Source organism: Hakea prostrata, chromosome 1 (assembly GCF_041222555.1).
Source record: "Hakea prostrata isolate BN-2017 chromosome 1, UWA_Hpros_2, whole genome shotgun sequence".
In the NCBI taxonomy this organism is placed as follows: Eukaryota; Viridiplantae; Streptophyta; class Magnoliopsida; order Proteales; family Proteaceae; genus Hakea; species Hakea prostrata.
This window is the reverse complement of record NC_142600.1, coordinates 56829842-56843771: the sequence shown is the minus strand read 5'-3', so window position 1 is coordinate 56843771 and position 13930 is coordinate 56829842. Positions and strand designations below refer to the sequence as shown.

The window sequence follows — 13930 nt, the reverse complement described above, 5'->3', positions numbered from 1 at the left end:
TTATAGAAGGGTCTTTGTGACACCCCACCTACCGGTTTTGATTACCCGCTCGACAACCCGTGGGTGCGATCCGTCACTGAATCCACGGTCTTACCCATCAATAATAATAAATGCAAGTATAGATAATCAAGAGCAAGAGCAAATTCAATAATTAATAAAAGGATTACAGGAGTCCAAATACTCTAATAAAATAATCAAAGAAAGAATCAATGTTCAAAAAGAATAACAAGTTTAGCGGAAGCTATTAAAATAAATTAAATAAGTTTCCTTCCAGTTTCTTTCTCTAAAGCTAAATACTGGTTTTCTAACTTAGCAAGCAAGGGGGTTCTCCAGTTCTTCTCCATACGATCTGCAAAATGTCGGGCAATCTGCCTCCTTCGGCCATCAAGGGGTGCTATAAGCGCACTCCAAGCATCCACAGGAGGCTTCGTGCATGCTATCTCCATCTCCCACTGACGGTGCCACATCTTCTTTATAGGTGAGGGTTCTTTCATATGAATTATCTCCCATTTCCGATGACGTGAAACCATCTGTGTAGTTAGTATAACATACAAAGAAAAAGGAATGAGTTCTGACGAACTCAGTAAGGATAACACATTTCTCATCCATATGTCAACACAATCAACAATGCAAATATGATATGAATGTTATGCAATAATATGAATGATACTAAGATCTAACTATGCAAGTCTCTAGATAGTTGGCATGCTTTAAGATATAACACCAGCCCTCCTCTGGGTAGGTCTAGTCACTCTGATGCATCACAGACTAGTTACCTCTGTTGGATCCTGGGTAAAGGGGTAAAGTCCTCATCAAGCATCCATGGTTGGGGATTAAGTCCACACTCTCTTACCATGACCATTGGCAATGAGTACTGGCGCATTTCGGGGTTTCTAATCCAATGCAAGTCATACTAGTAACACACTACATGAAGTCCAGATACTTCCCCTATGGCACCAACCAACTCGGTTCTGTATCCTTCGCAACCTAGGAGTGAGAATCCTCACGAAATGGCTACCGCTGTTTGGACTCCACTCCCTAACTGTCACATCCACCCAGTTGGTACCCTACCTGGCATACCCGAGTGTGTGATCCACAGCCCTAAAGAACAAGTATCGAGGAAATCATCCTCCCACATGTACAATAACATAATCATGAACAGAATATAATCAATGTGTAATAATATAAACAAGAGATCAAGATAAGAAAAGAGAATGACAATATAACGGAAAATGATACCAAATATGTATATAATCAAAAAGGGTAGAGTGAGGCGGAATCTCACTCCACAGTTACAGCGGAATGTAGTTCAAAAGTCAAGAAGAGGATTACAACTGTTTCCAAAAGAAAGTAAGGAAAGAAATAATCAAGCTAAACTATAGTGTCTTCTACTTTATAAAGAACATCTTTATAAGTATAAACTTCAGAAATCAAGCACGACCACTTCCACTCCACGGTTGGGCTAATCATGGTACGTAGCATGATCACACAAGGGATCATCACCGAGATCTTCGTAACAGCCAACACTTTGCGTGAAGTATGCTTCTTCAGCTTGCGCTTCCTCATACTGGCCGTCATAATACTCAACACCTGTAGAATAATCTAACAAAAGATATTTGCACAAAAGGGAGTGAGTTCAAAAGAACTCAGCAAGGCAAGTTATTCCACAACAACATAAATAACATGATTGCAAAACATAGCATGATGCAATATGATATGAAACAGACAATGCAAGTATGAATCTAACTCTATGTGTGCTGGTCTCTATAGGCAGACATGCTTTAAGTCATAGCACCATACTTCTTTGGGAAGGTCTCAAATCACACATCATCGGTTGGTAATGAGTCCGGCATCCCTCGTGACATTCCATGGCTGGGGTTTAGGTCACCGCTCTCTCACATCACCGTTTGGTCTAAGTATTGGCACATGTCAAGGTAAAACCCAGCCAAATGCAAGTCATCTACTTAGTTATATCAACTCAGGTCCAGATATGTCCATTCCTCGCCCCGGGTAATCCTTTCCGGTATCCTTTTCATTAGAGTCAGCACAGTCTCGAACTACGGACTCATCAACCCTATTGGTCATCCACAAATAATAGACGAGAAGCTCTCATGTCCTCTCACGGATTGATTACCAGTCTTGAATGCCCATGAGCCCAAGTCTACTATTTGCAACCCTACCATTAAATGGCCTCTCACGAGTAACCACAATGTGATTCATGTCTTCTCACAGATTGGTTACCGCTCTTGAGCGCCCACAAATCCCCATTGCTACCATGGGTCGTTCGGTCTCAATACCCTTCCAAATCAGGTCTGATATAACAGGGTACTCCTAGCCATACACCGCTAGACAAGCCCTAGGTATGACAATCAATAATCTGGGAAAGTGTCAAAGGGCACCATCGGAAATATTCCATACTATTCCCACTGATGTCCAAGGACAAAAATGTCAAAAGGACACTTCCCAATCCCAAATCATACCTATTCAATCACATTCTCAATTTAGTCATAACATACACAACCGATATCTCATCATATAGAAAGATACACATAAACATGATCAATCGCATATGTAAATGACAAGAATAAGTATTCATAATCAAAAGAATACATGAACATGTTACTACTATACTTGGAGTACTTACATCAGCAATATAATAATAAGAAAATATAATTATGGTAGTGAATTTAAGAAATTCCCAAAATAGAAACTAAGATTCACGCAATCTATGTAATTATGGAAACAACTGTCCTTACATTAAATAGCTTCGATGAATATCCAAAGATCAAAGTGAATGGTTCCAAACTTAGCAAATAGACCCTAAACAAGCATAGATACATCATTAGGAAAGAGGCCTAAAAGATCGAAGATTGAACGAATCAAACCGGACGAAGAACACAGCTACTGTCTTGCTTGGTCGATTGGGTGGTAGCTTGGCTCAGTCGAGCAAGCAATCGACCACCTGAACAGTGATGCAGAGAATTCTGATTTTTTATCCGAAACTCATTCTACTAGATCCAAAACACTACGAAACTTGGAGGAAACCTCTAGAAACAATAATCTAACTGTAAAATAGCATAGATTAGACACTAACAATGATCAAAAACACTACTTACTAATTTGGAAACATGACTTTCTAATTTGGTAAAATTCATAGTTTTCGATGAAAACATGCTATGAACTCAAGGGAAAAACTAGAGATGATAGAATCTCATTCTAGTAGAAGGTAATCAGAAGATCGTACATAAAACTATCATTCAAAACAAATCTAACATGCTAGAGAAATCAAATCGAAAGAATGATCATGGCTTCATGAAGAATTCACAAAGATCATGGCTAAGATCAATATGAAGATCATAAAACCTTAAGAATAAAAGTAGATTGTAGAAGAGATGGTTGCAAGGATGCAACATCTTCTTCATAGTCTCAACACAAAGAATAAATCATAGTAAAAGTAGATCAACACAATACAAAAGAGATTACTAACCTTTGATTGAAGAATAAGAGATGAAAGCTTGAAGTCTTTCAAAGTTCTTCACAAACACCAAGGAGAGGCTTTGAGAGAGTCTTCACACGTTTCTGAGGGTTTTAGAAACAAAGGAGGCTAAGAAACACGTACTTCAATTATATAGAGCCCCAACAAACCTAACAGAGGATCTTTGGCAGATTTTGTCCCTGTTGGTCGATTGGTTGGTCGATTGGCCCAATCGACCACCCAGTCGACCAAGCAAGTCAGCAAGGCCAAAACAGGGAATTAAAGGTCCAAATCAAGTCCAAACCCAATGAGCTTCTCTCAACACAACATATGACTTACCTAGTATAGAGAAATGCCTTCAAATCATGTCTAACTATACTTCAAGTCCATCAACTAGACTCATCTTCAACAAGGTGCAATTTCTTTTCCAATTTTGAACAAGCTTCCAAGTATGGAACACCATCATCAACTTCCATGGGTTCTAGGTCAAACACCATGTCTTCCACTGAGATGGCCCATAGTTGGCTTCTTCCTTTACTTCGGGTCTTCGGACCTACAAACAACAGGATTTTCAGGTCAAGGCTAGGGTTGGGTTTCACACTAACCCTATGGTCATCCACATATTATTGGGGCGGAATGCTCTCATGACTCCTCATGACACCCGATCCGCTCCTTGGACGTCCATGAGCCCAACCCTAACATATGCAACCCTACCATTGCATGAACAACAGTGGACCACTGAGTCTCCGCATGGACTGGTTACCGCTGTAGGATGAGACAGAGTCACGTCACCATCGTCACAGGTCATCCGGATTCAATTCCCCTACCAAAAGGATAGTAGTATATGGGGTACCTAACCATGCAATTCTACACTTCCTAGGTATGTCATCCAGCATTCATGATAGTGCTAGAAGCATCAATGAGCATGTGTCCCATACCACAACCCTCTGATATCTCAAGCCAAGATATCCAAATGGGATACCCTTTCCATCACAACTACACTACATCATCCACCATCATACCACAACCAGTTGTTCAATATCATAAATGATAAAGTACATAAAAGAACATCACAAACAGCAAGTATACAATAGTATTATCATGCTTTATACAGTTACAGCAAGGTACATGATTAATAAATAGTAAAGAAAGCAATTGATTCATCATGTACATGTTATTGCATAAAGACAATCACATGTTAGCAATTGATTCATCATGGACATGTTATTGCATAATGTATGTCCTTACCTGTAAATAAGTAAAAGCTTCCTAGAGTGCAAACCAATCACAATTAGAAGACCTTCAGTAAAGTCAAAGAACACCTAAACATAGGGTTACAAGATTATATAAGAGACATGAGTCAAATCGAGTAAAAGCCAAAAGTCACATTGCTACTGTGACCCAGCCGATCGCTTGGGCCGGTCACTTGGCTCAAGCTACCGCCTTGAGCAACCGCCTCAAAAACAGACAGCTTAAATCCGAAACTTAAGCTTTTGATCATCCGATTTCAATCCGGTTTTGGGATGATCTCAATCCGAATTCCAAACTTAACAAGTCTATAACCAAGGAGCAAAACATAATCCTAAAATTAACACAGATCAATCACCCAAATCATCTCCCCTTATTAGATCCATCCTTTATTCGAATGCAGGGATTCGTTTTCGAATAGGATCCTTTCAAAAACATTGAAAAAGGGATACAACCAATCACAATTAGGTTAACCAACATGATGGCGATAGATCCAACACCAAACCCAAGTTGAAAGAAGAGAATGGATGAATGGAGATTCACATAGCTCAACCAGATTCATAGAATAGAGGGGGAATGGTTCCAAATCTCAATCTGCACTCCGCTCACCTTCCAGCACATCTCCACTGCCACCTAACCGTCCAAAATAGCAATCCTGAATATAATAATACATTAATAGGGCGAGGGTTGTTGTTTATAGAGAACATGGGAAAATTAGGGCAATTTCCCGCAAGCAAGACCTGACTGTCGCTTGGGGCGGTTGCTTGGCCCAATTAACCGCCTTAAGCAACCGCCCCCTAATACATTGTTGTACAAGGGTGCTTTGCTCAAGGGGTTGACTCCCAACCTCAACCTAACCCTAATCAACACATGGGGGAATTCTTACCTTCATTCCAGACATCTCCAAACACCTCTTTCCTTCTACTAGAGATCAAACTTCTCAGCAAGGCAGTTTCTTCATCAAGAGAATCTAGATCCATGGGTTCAGGGTATGGATCATGGACTTCTATCTGAACACTCCACAACTTAACCCGGCTTGACCTTCGAGTTATCGGACCTGCAATACGAATAATGGGTTAGAATTACGGGGGTTGTTACAGTCTTACTTGGTTTTTCGGGACCTTCTACTTGTGTCATTACTGTACTCTTGATCCATCTACTAAGTCTGTCAACGTTCGAGTTAGTTCTTCTTCCATAATTTGACAAAGTTCCCAACTTAGTATCATCTCCATCTACTTCCATTGGTTCAAAGTCAAATCCAATGGTTTCAATTTGGATGTCCCCCAGTTGCCTTCTTCTCGCACTTCGGGTTTTCGGACCTACAATATGAATTTAAGGGTTAGGGTTTTGAGGGATTTCACAGAGACAATCTACAAAAATGAGTTTTGACGAACTCAATAAGGCAACAATCCCATATACACATCAACATTGCAAACACAATACGAGTGAAAATGAAAAGGTGATAAGCAACAATATGGATGCATCTAGTAGGTAACCATGCAAATCTTTAATAAGGCATACATGCTTTAAGATATAACACAAGCCCTATCTCTGGGTAGGTCATGTCACTCTAATCCCTCATGGACTGACTACCTCTGTTCGTATCCCGAGCAAGGAAGTATGGTCCTTGTCAATCAACCTTGGTTGGGGATTAGGTCCACACTCTCTCACCACAACCATTGGCATGAGTGTTGGCACATGTCGAGGATTATAACAAAATGCAAGGTCCTACAGTAACACATTACATGTGGTCCAGATACCTCCCCTATGGCACCAACCAGCTCAGTTCAGTATCCTTCTCCACCTAAAAATGAGAATCCTCACGGACGGGTTACCTCTGTTGGACTCCATTCCCTAACCCTATGGTCATCCACATATAATTGGGGTGGATGCTCTCATGTCCCCTCATGACTCCCAAGCCGCCTATTGGGCGCCCATGAGCCCAACCCTAACATATGCAACCCTACCATTGCATGATCAACAGTGGACCACTAAATCTCCTTATGGACTGGCTACCCCTATTGGATGAAATAGAATCATGTCACCGTTATCATGGGTCATTCAGATTCAATACCCCTACCAAAAGGGTAGTAGCATATGAGGGTACCTAACCATATAGTCTAGACCTCCTAGGTATGTAAACCAGCAAGCATGATAGTGCTAGGGGCATCAGACAGTCCCATTCCAGTAAGGATAATCATCAATCATAGCCGGAGCAAACACATCATTCCACATCAAGTAATAAATTAAATCCATCTAACATTATCCATAATATGTCATTATCAAATAAGCATATTTAGCTACTGTTACAACATGTTACAAGGCTACATACATGTTTATAGTGATAGGCAATTCATCATAACATCATGTTAATCATATATGCAATTATAACCTTACCTATCTTAGTGGAAATATCACAGAAAAGCATATTAAATATCTTAGATAACCACTCCAATAGACCTCAGAGATCACTTAGGTTAGGGTTAGAAGTTTCATTAAGGTCTGAGATCCAAATAGAGCAAAAACAACATCAAAACAGCCTCTGGAAATGGGCCGGTTGCTTGAGCCAGTTGCTTAAGCAGGTTGCTTTAGTCGGTTGGTTCAAGCGACCTCTTTAAGCAACCACCCTCTTTTCTGGTAGTTTTCTAAGTTCGAATTCAGATTTTTGATCACCCATCCTTGATCTGTTTTTGGATTGATTTAAGTATAAACTTTGTTCTTAGAACTCTAGAGAGGGCTCCACACATCAGATCACAAAAGAAGAATGATTTGAATCCACATAATCTTCTTCAACAGGAGCAGCCCTTGATTCGGATATGAAAATACATATCCTGGCATGGTCCAATCGAGATCATCGATGGAAAAGGATCTATTCACTCCAACTCACCACTACAAAATTTTAGAGGGAGGAGCTACTCTCTAACAATATAGAATTCAAGTAAAATAAGAGAGTGCTTAACTAACCTCTAAAGATATGAAAGTCAAAGCAAGATCCAAGCCTTCTTTGCTAATCAAGGGTTCTTCACCACCAACCACATGTACACATCCTCAACTCAGTCCACAGCAGCCTCCACAAATATAATAATGCCAAATTAGGTCATGGATGACTATTTATAGGGAGCCAAGGGCAAAACAGGGTTTCAAACACGCAGCCAAACCGATCGGTCGCTTGGGGCTTTTGGTTGGGTCAATCAGCCGCCTTAAGCAACCACCCCCTATTACCTTGGGTGCTTTGCTCTTTCGATTGATCCCTAACACCAATTTAACCTAAACCAACATATGGAGGGGCTCTTACCTTGATCTCTAACATCTTCAAACTTGATTTGTCTCATGTTGGAAATTCATTTGCCTAACCCATCCGAGTTTCCATTGGATCTTCTTTGGGTTCCTAGTAAAGCAGGTTATGCACTAGCATTATCCAGATCCTTGGGCTTTGGGTCTAGATCATGGGCTTCAATCCGAATAACCTACAACTTCTTCCGGCTAGAACTTCGGGTACTCGGACCTACAATACGGATTCCGTATTAGAAATACAGGGTTATTCCAAATGAGATCTAAAAATGGGTTGAACTCTTCAATAAATGGTAAAATTAAGTAGACCTCCCTCCCTTCTACATCCACAATGGATTTTGTTGAAATTGGTTAAGATTTGAGGCATTAGCGAATTAATTGAAGTTAAGAATTGGGGTTATCAAGGGGCTTTTGGGATTTGGGATTAGATCTAGCATCCTTGGCATCAAGAAAAGGTAAATGAATCCCAAACGCTGAAATTACAGCAAGGAATGACATCAATCATGATTATACGCAATATTGAATCGAATTGGTTAATGTAGAATAGGGATGTGATAGAAGGAAATTTGATTGGTTAAATGCCTTAGTACTAGTGAAATGGTAGATTTTTGTAGGGGAAGACCCACTAATGATTAGTAAAGGAAAGCCCCAAATGGATTGAGTTATGTGTAGCAACTAAAAGTGGTCGATAAAGGCGATTGATGCTGCATCAGCTAGCTTATGTTGTTGTCATGGGTGGTAGACCTATAATTAGATCAGATTCAGCTAGAATCTAATAAGAAAAACCACTAATTGTATTCGATCTGATATCTAACGGAAATTTATAAATGGTATTTTAATTCAAATCCAGAACTTTATCGGATATCCGATAATTATCCAATTGGACAAACTATCTGATTATTGATTGTTAATTGTCATTTTTTAAAAAGTAATGTGGGTTAATTAAGGAATAAAATAATAAAATAATAACCAATGTAGGGTTGGTTGAGTGATAAGATCCATACTTTTTTCAGTGGAGAGGTAAAAAAAAAAAGTTAAATAGAAGGAAATAGAAAGTGGGGAGAGAGAAAAATAATTAGGAAAATGTTGTATATGTAAACAGGGGTATATTTGTCATTTGCCTTTCCCTAGGACTAAGTATGTCTTATGTATTTGTTAGAGGGGCAGATTGGTCTTTTCAGCCCTATTATGTGTTTACTATGTATTTTGGGGGTTTAGGGTAATTGTATCATTCTCAAACGATTTACTCTCTCTCTTCTTCATTCTCTCTGGTTCTTGCTTTCTGGTGCGAGTGGTGTTTCGGTTGTGCCCTAGTTCTTCATCTTCTTCTTGGGTGATGCTCTCATGGAGGTTGAATAGCATCTACTATTGTTGCGTTGAAGGCACTGGTGCTGTGGTGTTCTTGGCTGAGCGCAGGAAGGGAGAATAAGCTTCAGTTGTCTACGGTTTCAGGTGTAGTCATTCCTTAGTCTTATTGTTTTCTCTCTTGGTCCATTTATAGAGTTTTTACCTCAAGATCTTAGGGCTGTAACCTTGCTTTTGCTATTGGATTGTTGCATGGCTTGATGAGTTCACTGCTCATCCTTGGATGTAGGTCATTCGACCGAACCAAGTATATCTAGTGTATTGTATAGTTCTTTCTTTCTTGTGTATATTTCCGCTACAATTAGGTGCTATTTCGTAACAGAAAATAAATAAAATCTTATAGAAAATCTATGGAAAAAATAGAAAATTATAATCTCTGAATACTTGTGGGCCCTATATATTTTTCAATTACAATTAAAGTAAAATAAAATAAAAATCCTAATTAATCTTCGTAGATAAAAATTGGCTTATTTATTTCTAAGAGGGGAGTGAGCCCTCACTGACCTGAGCGATTTTGATCACCTAACAGGCAATATTCTAGGAATTGACCCATAATCGCATATTTAGCACATCATGCTCAAAATCAGGCCTTATTCGCACTTGAAAATTTGAATGGATCTATTGAAGTGTAAAATTGTATGTTTAATACCCAAAATTTCAAATATTTGTTCAAATCCTAAAATCTACAAAAACAACATAAAACCCAAAATAGCTCCACTCAAAATGTGTAAAATGCACGCTTATGCCCTAAGATTTCACACATAATTTACATAAATGTGCCCATCAGGTTTAATTTTGTAAATTTGTAAAATATTAAATTCTTGAATGTAAAAAAAAATGTCATATTTTACATACCTACCCTCACCTTTTGATTTTATATAGTTCGATTTCTTTTTTGTACGTGGCATAACCTGGATTGTTAGTTGCATGTTGCAACCACTGCAACAAATGAAAATGCCTTGGGGCTAGGGGTGAAGGCTCACTTTATATTATTTAACTCCCTCATCCATAATATGTAAAAAAGGTTTATCTTTGTATATAATGTGGCTTAATTAAGGAAGAAAAAATTAAAATAAGAAAGTAAAAGAAATATAAAGTAGGGAGAGAGAAAAATAATTAGGAAAATAAATAAAATATTCTAACAAATATTTGGAAAAAAAATAAAAATCCTAATATTTGACTACTTGTGGGGCCCTATACATTTTTCAATTATGATTAAAGTAAAGTAAAATAAAAATCCTAACCTAATCTCAACCGTAGAACAAAATTGACTTCTTTATTTATAAGATATTCTTAGAGTTGGCCCATAATACATCTTTAACCCATCATGCTCTAAATCAGGCTGTTTTCACACTTGAAAATTTGAATAGATCTCTTGATGTGTAAAATTACATTTTTCATACTCAAAACTCCAAATATTTGTTCAAATTCTAAATTATGTAAAAACAACATAAAATCCAGGTAGCTTTGCTTTAGGTGTATAAAATGCATGTTTTATGCCTTAAGTTTTCACACATAAATATGCTCATCATTTTTCATTTTATAAATTTGTAAACATTAAATTCTTGAATGTAAAAATAAAATGTCATATTTACATACCCCCCACCCCGCCTTTTGATTTTACATGTCTGATTTCTTTTTGTGTATGAGGCATAATCTGGATTGTTGGTTGCATGTCGCAACCACTACAACAAATAGAAATCCCTTAAGGCCAGGGGCGAAGGCTCACTTTATATTATCTATTACCCTCATCCGCAATATGTCACATTATGGTTGGATGATATATGTTTATATGTCACATTAAAGGGTTGATGATAATTTAGAAGATAAATTTTTTTTTTTTTTTGGATAAACTTTATTATTATTATTATTGTAATTTAATCTCAATCCTTTGATGTGGTGTATGGACAAGTATTACTCATTCATATTCATCCATTTCCTTGTAGTAATGGATTAGATAAAAATTTCATGTAAAAAGCGGCTAACTTTTTTTTTTAATTTTTTTTAATAGTTTTTTACACGAGCCCCCTCCATTTCAATTGAAAACTCGACGCACTCCCCTAAAAATTGAAACCTACAAAACCCCATCCACATTTAACACCGTCAAGTTTCATTTGCTTTAAAATTATTTTTACAATTTTACCCTCACTTGACATCCTAAATAATAATTGTAAAAACTTTTTTACATAAGCCCCCTTTCATTTCCATTGAAAACATGATGCACCCCCTCCAAAAGAAAAACCTTACAAGGTACATTCACACTTCACACCATTAGTACACGGTTAACTGCTTAAAGTCAAATTAATTTGTTAATATGACTACATTGGCCATAGAGTGATAAAATGATCATGCAATAGTTTTTTTAATTTGAGGAAAATTTCGGTCATATAATCTGGGGTAATATGGTGAAAAAAAAAATAATGTTTAGGATTTTAGGATGAATATTAAAAATATTATTTATGATTTTGTATAAATTTATTAAGTGTGGGTAAAATGACAAAATCATATACACGGTTAAAAGAAAACAGACGGTGTAAAGTGTAGAGGAGGCTTTGTAAGATTTTGATTTTGGGGAGGTGTTGAGTGGTTCCAATCAAAATAGTGGGGCCTCATATAAAAACTTTTGAGCAAATTGCACAACACCTCAAAATGGAAGCCTTAAAGCATTGACACACCACTTTATGTTAATGAAGCACAGACCCCAAAATTGGATTTTCATTGGATATATTAATCAAATTTGTCACTAAAAACCTTTCAAACACTGTTTATTATAGGGATGTTTTTAAAAATGAACAGTGATTTAACTGTTTTTAGTGATAAATTAAACAAATAGATCCAATAAAAATCCAATTTTTGGGATCTCTGTGCTTTTTAAACATAAAGTTGGGTGTCAGTGCTTTAAAGTCTCTATTTTGGGGTCTTAATGCAATTATGCTCAAAATTTTTAGGATTTTAAATAAAAATTTATTCAAATGAGGGTAAAATTGTCAAATTGAAATTAAAACTAAAGAAAACCTAATAGTGTCAAATGTGGAGGGGGTTTTGTAAGATTTCAATTTTAAGGGGGTGTACTGAGTTTTCAATGGAAATTGAGGGGTTCATGTAAAATATTTTTATTTAGGATGTCAAATAAATTTATAAATGAGGGTAAAGTTGTAAAAATAATTTGGAAGCAAAAGGAAACTTGACTGTGTTACATTTGGAGGGGCTTTGTAAGGTTTCAATTTTGAGGCCCGAGTTTGCAATTGAAATGGAGGGGCTGATGTAAAAAACTTTTTTTTTTTTTTTTGCATCACCCGGAGCCTGAGCCGAATCGACCCGGAATCCTAACCCGAATTGCATTCGCCTTCCATGTCTGAAAACAAGTTCCATCTTCCCATTTACTGACTCGCAGGAAAGCTTTCTTATTTAAAATTTAGGCTTTTTCGGTACCGTTTGTTGGCCCTGAGATATCAGCAAGGTAGTGGGAGAATCACCAGTTTTCTGTAATTCTTATGTGAAGATGCACAGTTTGAAGCATAAAGTGGGTGAAACCTTGGTTATGGTTAAGAAGAGTAGATGGTATTTTATGCTTAAACCTTCAAAGTGGTCGTCTTCAATCGTTTTCTCTCCAGAAAAGTCACTATCTGATGTGGGTTTTAGTAGTTGTTCATCCACGGCCACGGGAAAGAAGGCGGTTGACATGGGAATAGCTGACTCGTTGAAAAAGGTATGGCGCTTCCTGATTGCAGCCATTTCTGTTCAATTACTTCATCGTTTTGTTTTGTCCGGTTGATTGTTAGTGAGTTTCCGTTCACATATTTACTTTAGTTTCAAGTAGAAGCAACTAGCAAGGTGCGACATTGCTACATTGAATTTTTTTTACATTTTTTTAAGGCGGGGGACAAGAACCCTCCCCCAAATTGACCTCCCAATCTGCAGAGAATAATGACTAATTTGTATATACCTGCACTGCTGTTTCACAGATGATGCTCTGGCAGATTTTTCGTTTGTTTTATTTATTGTAAGTTGTTGAATTGCTTGCAATAGATGTATACTACCTTCTTACTTGTACAGTTGTACCCATATTTCTTCTCTTTTGCTAATGGATACACAAAGAAAAGTTACGGTTACATAACTGGGAAAAATTAGGAAAGAAATTTAGAGTGTATCATTTCTTATAAAATTTCCTCCTCTTAAGAATGAATTCTTATTGCCACACCATTTTATTATTTTAATAATTGTGTGCCAGGAATAGAAGTAGAAGATTGAACCAGTTCATAGTTCAGACCAAAGGACACAATAAACAAGTAGGTGGTCAACTGGGTTTCCTTATTCAGAGCAGAAATCTTTCTCAACATTACAAATTTTGAATGGGATAGACTTAGTCAGCATTTATGGCATTGCTATACTTCCAAAACTCTGATTATCTGCTGGAATTCACTTGGCTTTCAGAGAAAACCTTATGTTAGATGTGAGATTGAGTTGCCTTTTTCTTTTCTTTTTTGGTTCTCAATAATTTTGGTTGGTACCCTTGCAATCTTTGCATGCTGGGTTTGGGCTTGATCTGCT

The 13930-nt window shown here is 37.4% G+C and overlaps 1 protein-coding gene across 2 annotated transcripts in view; it reads left to right on the top strand.

Annotated features, from left to right (window-relative positions):
• The first annotated feature begins 12778 nt into the window (after positions 1 to 12778).
• SD3 (import inner membrane translocase subunit) overlaps positions 12779 to 13930 on the top strand; it is a 44034-nt gene continuing 42882 nt past the window's right edge. For both annotated transcript variants that reach the window (XM_089140840.1, XM_089140832.1), the window contains exon 1: positions 12779 to 13088. In XM_089140840.1, coding sequence (XP_088996966.1) covers positions 12882 to 13088 — 207 coding nt within the window. In that variant the 5' untranslated portion in view covers positions 12779 to 12881. The remainder of the gene's footprint in view (positions 13089 to 13930) is intronic.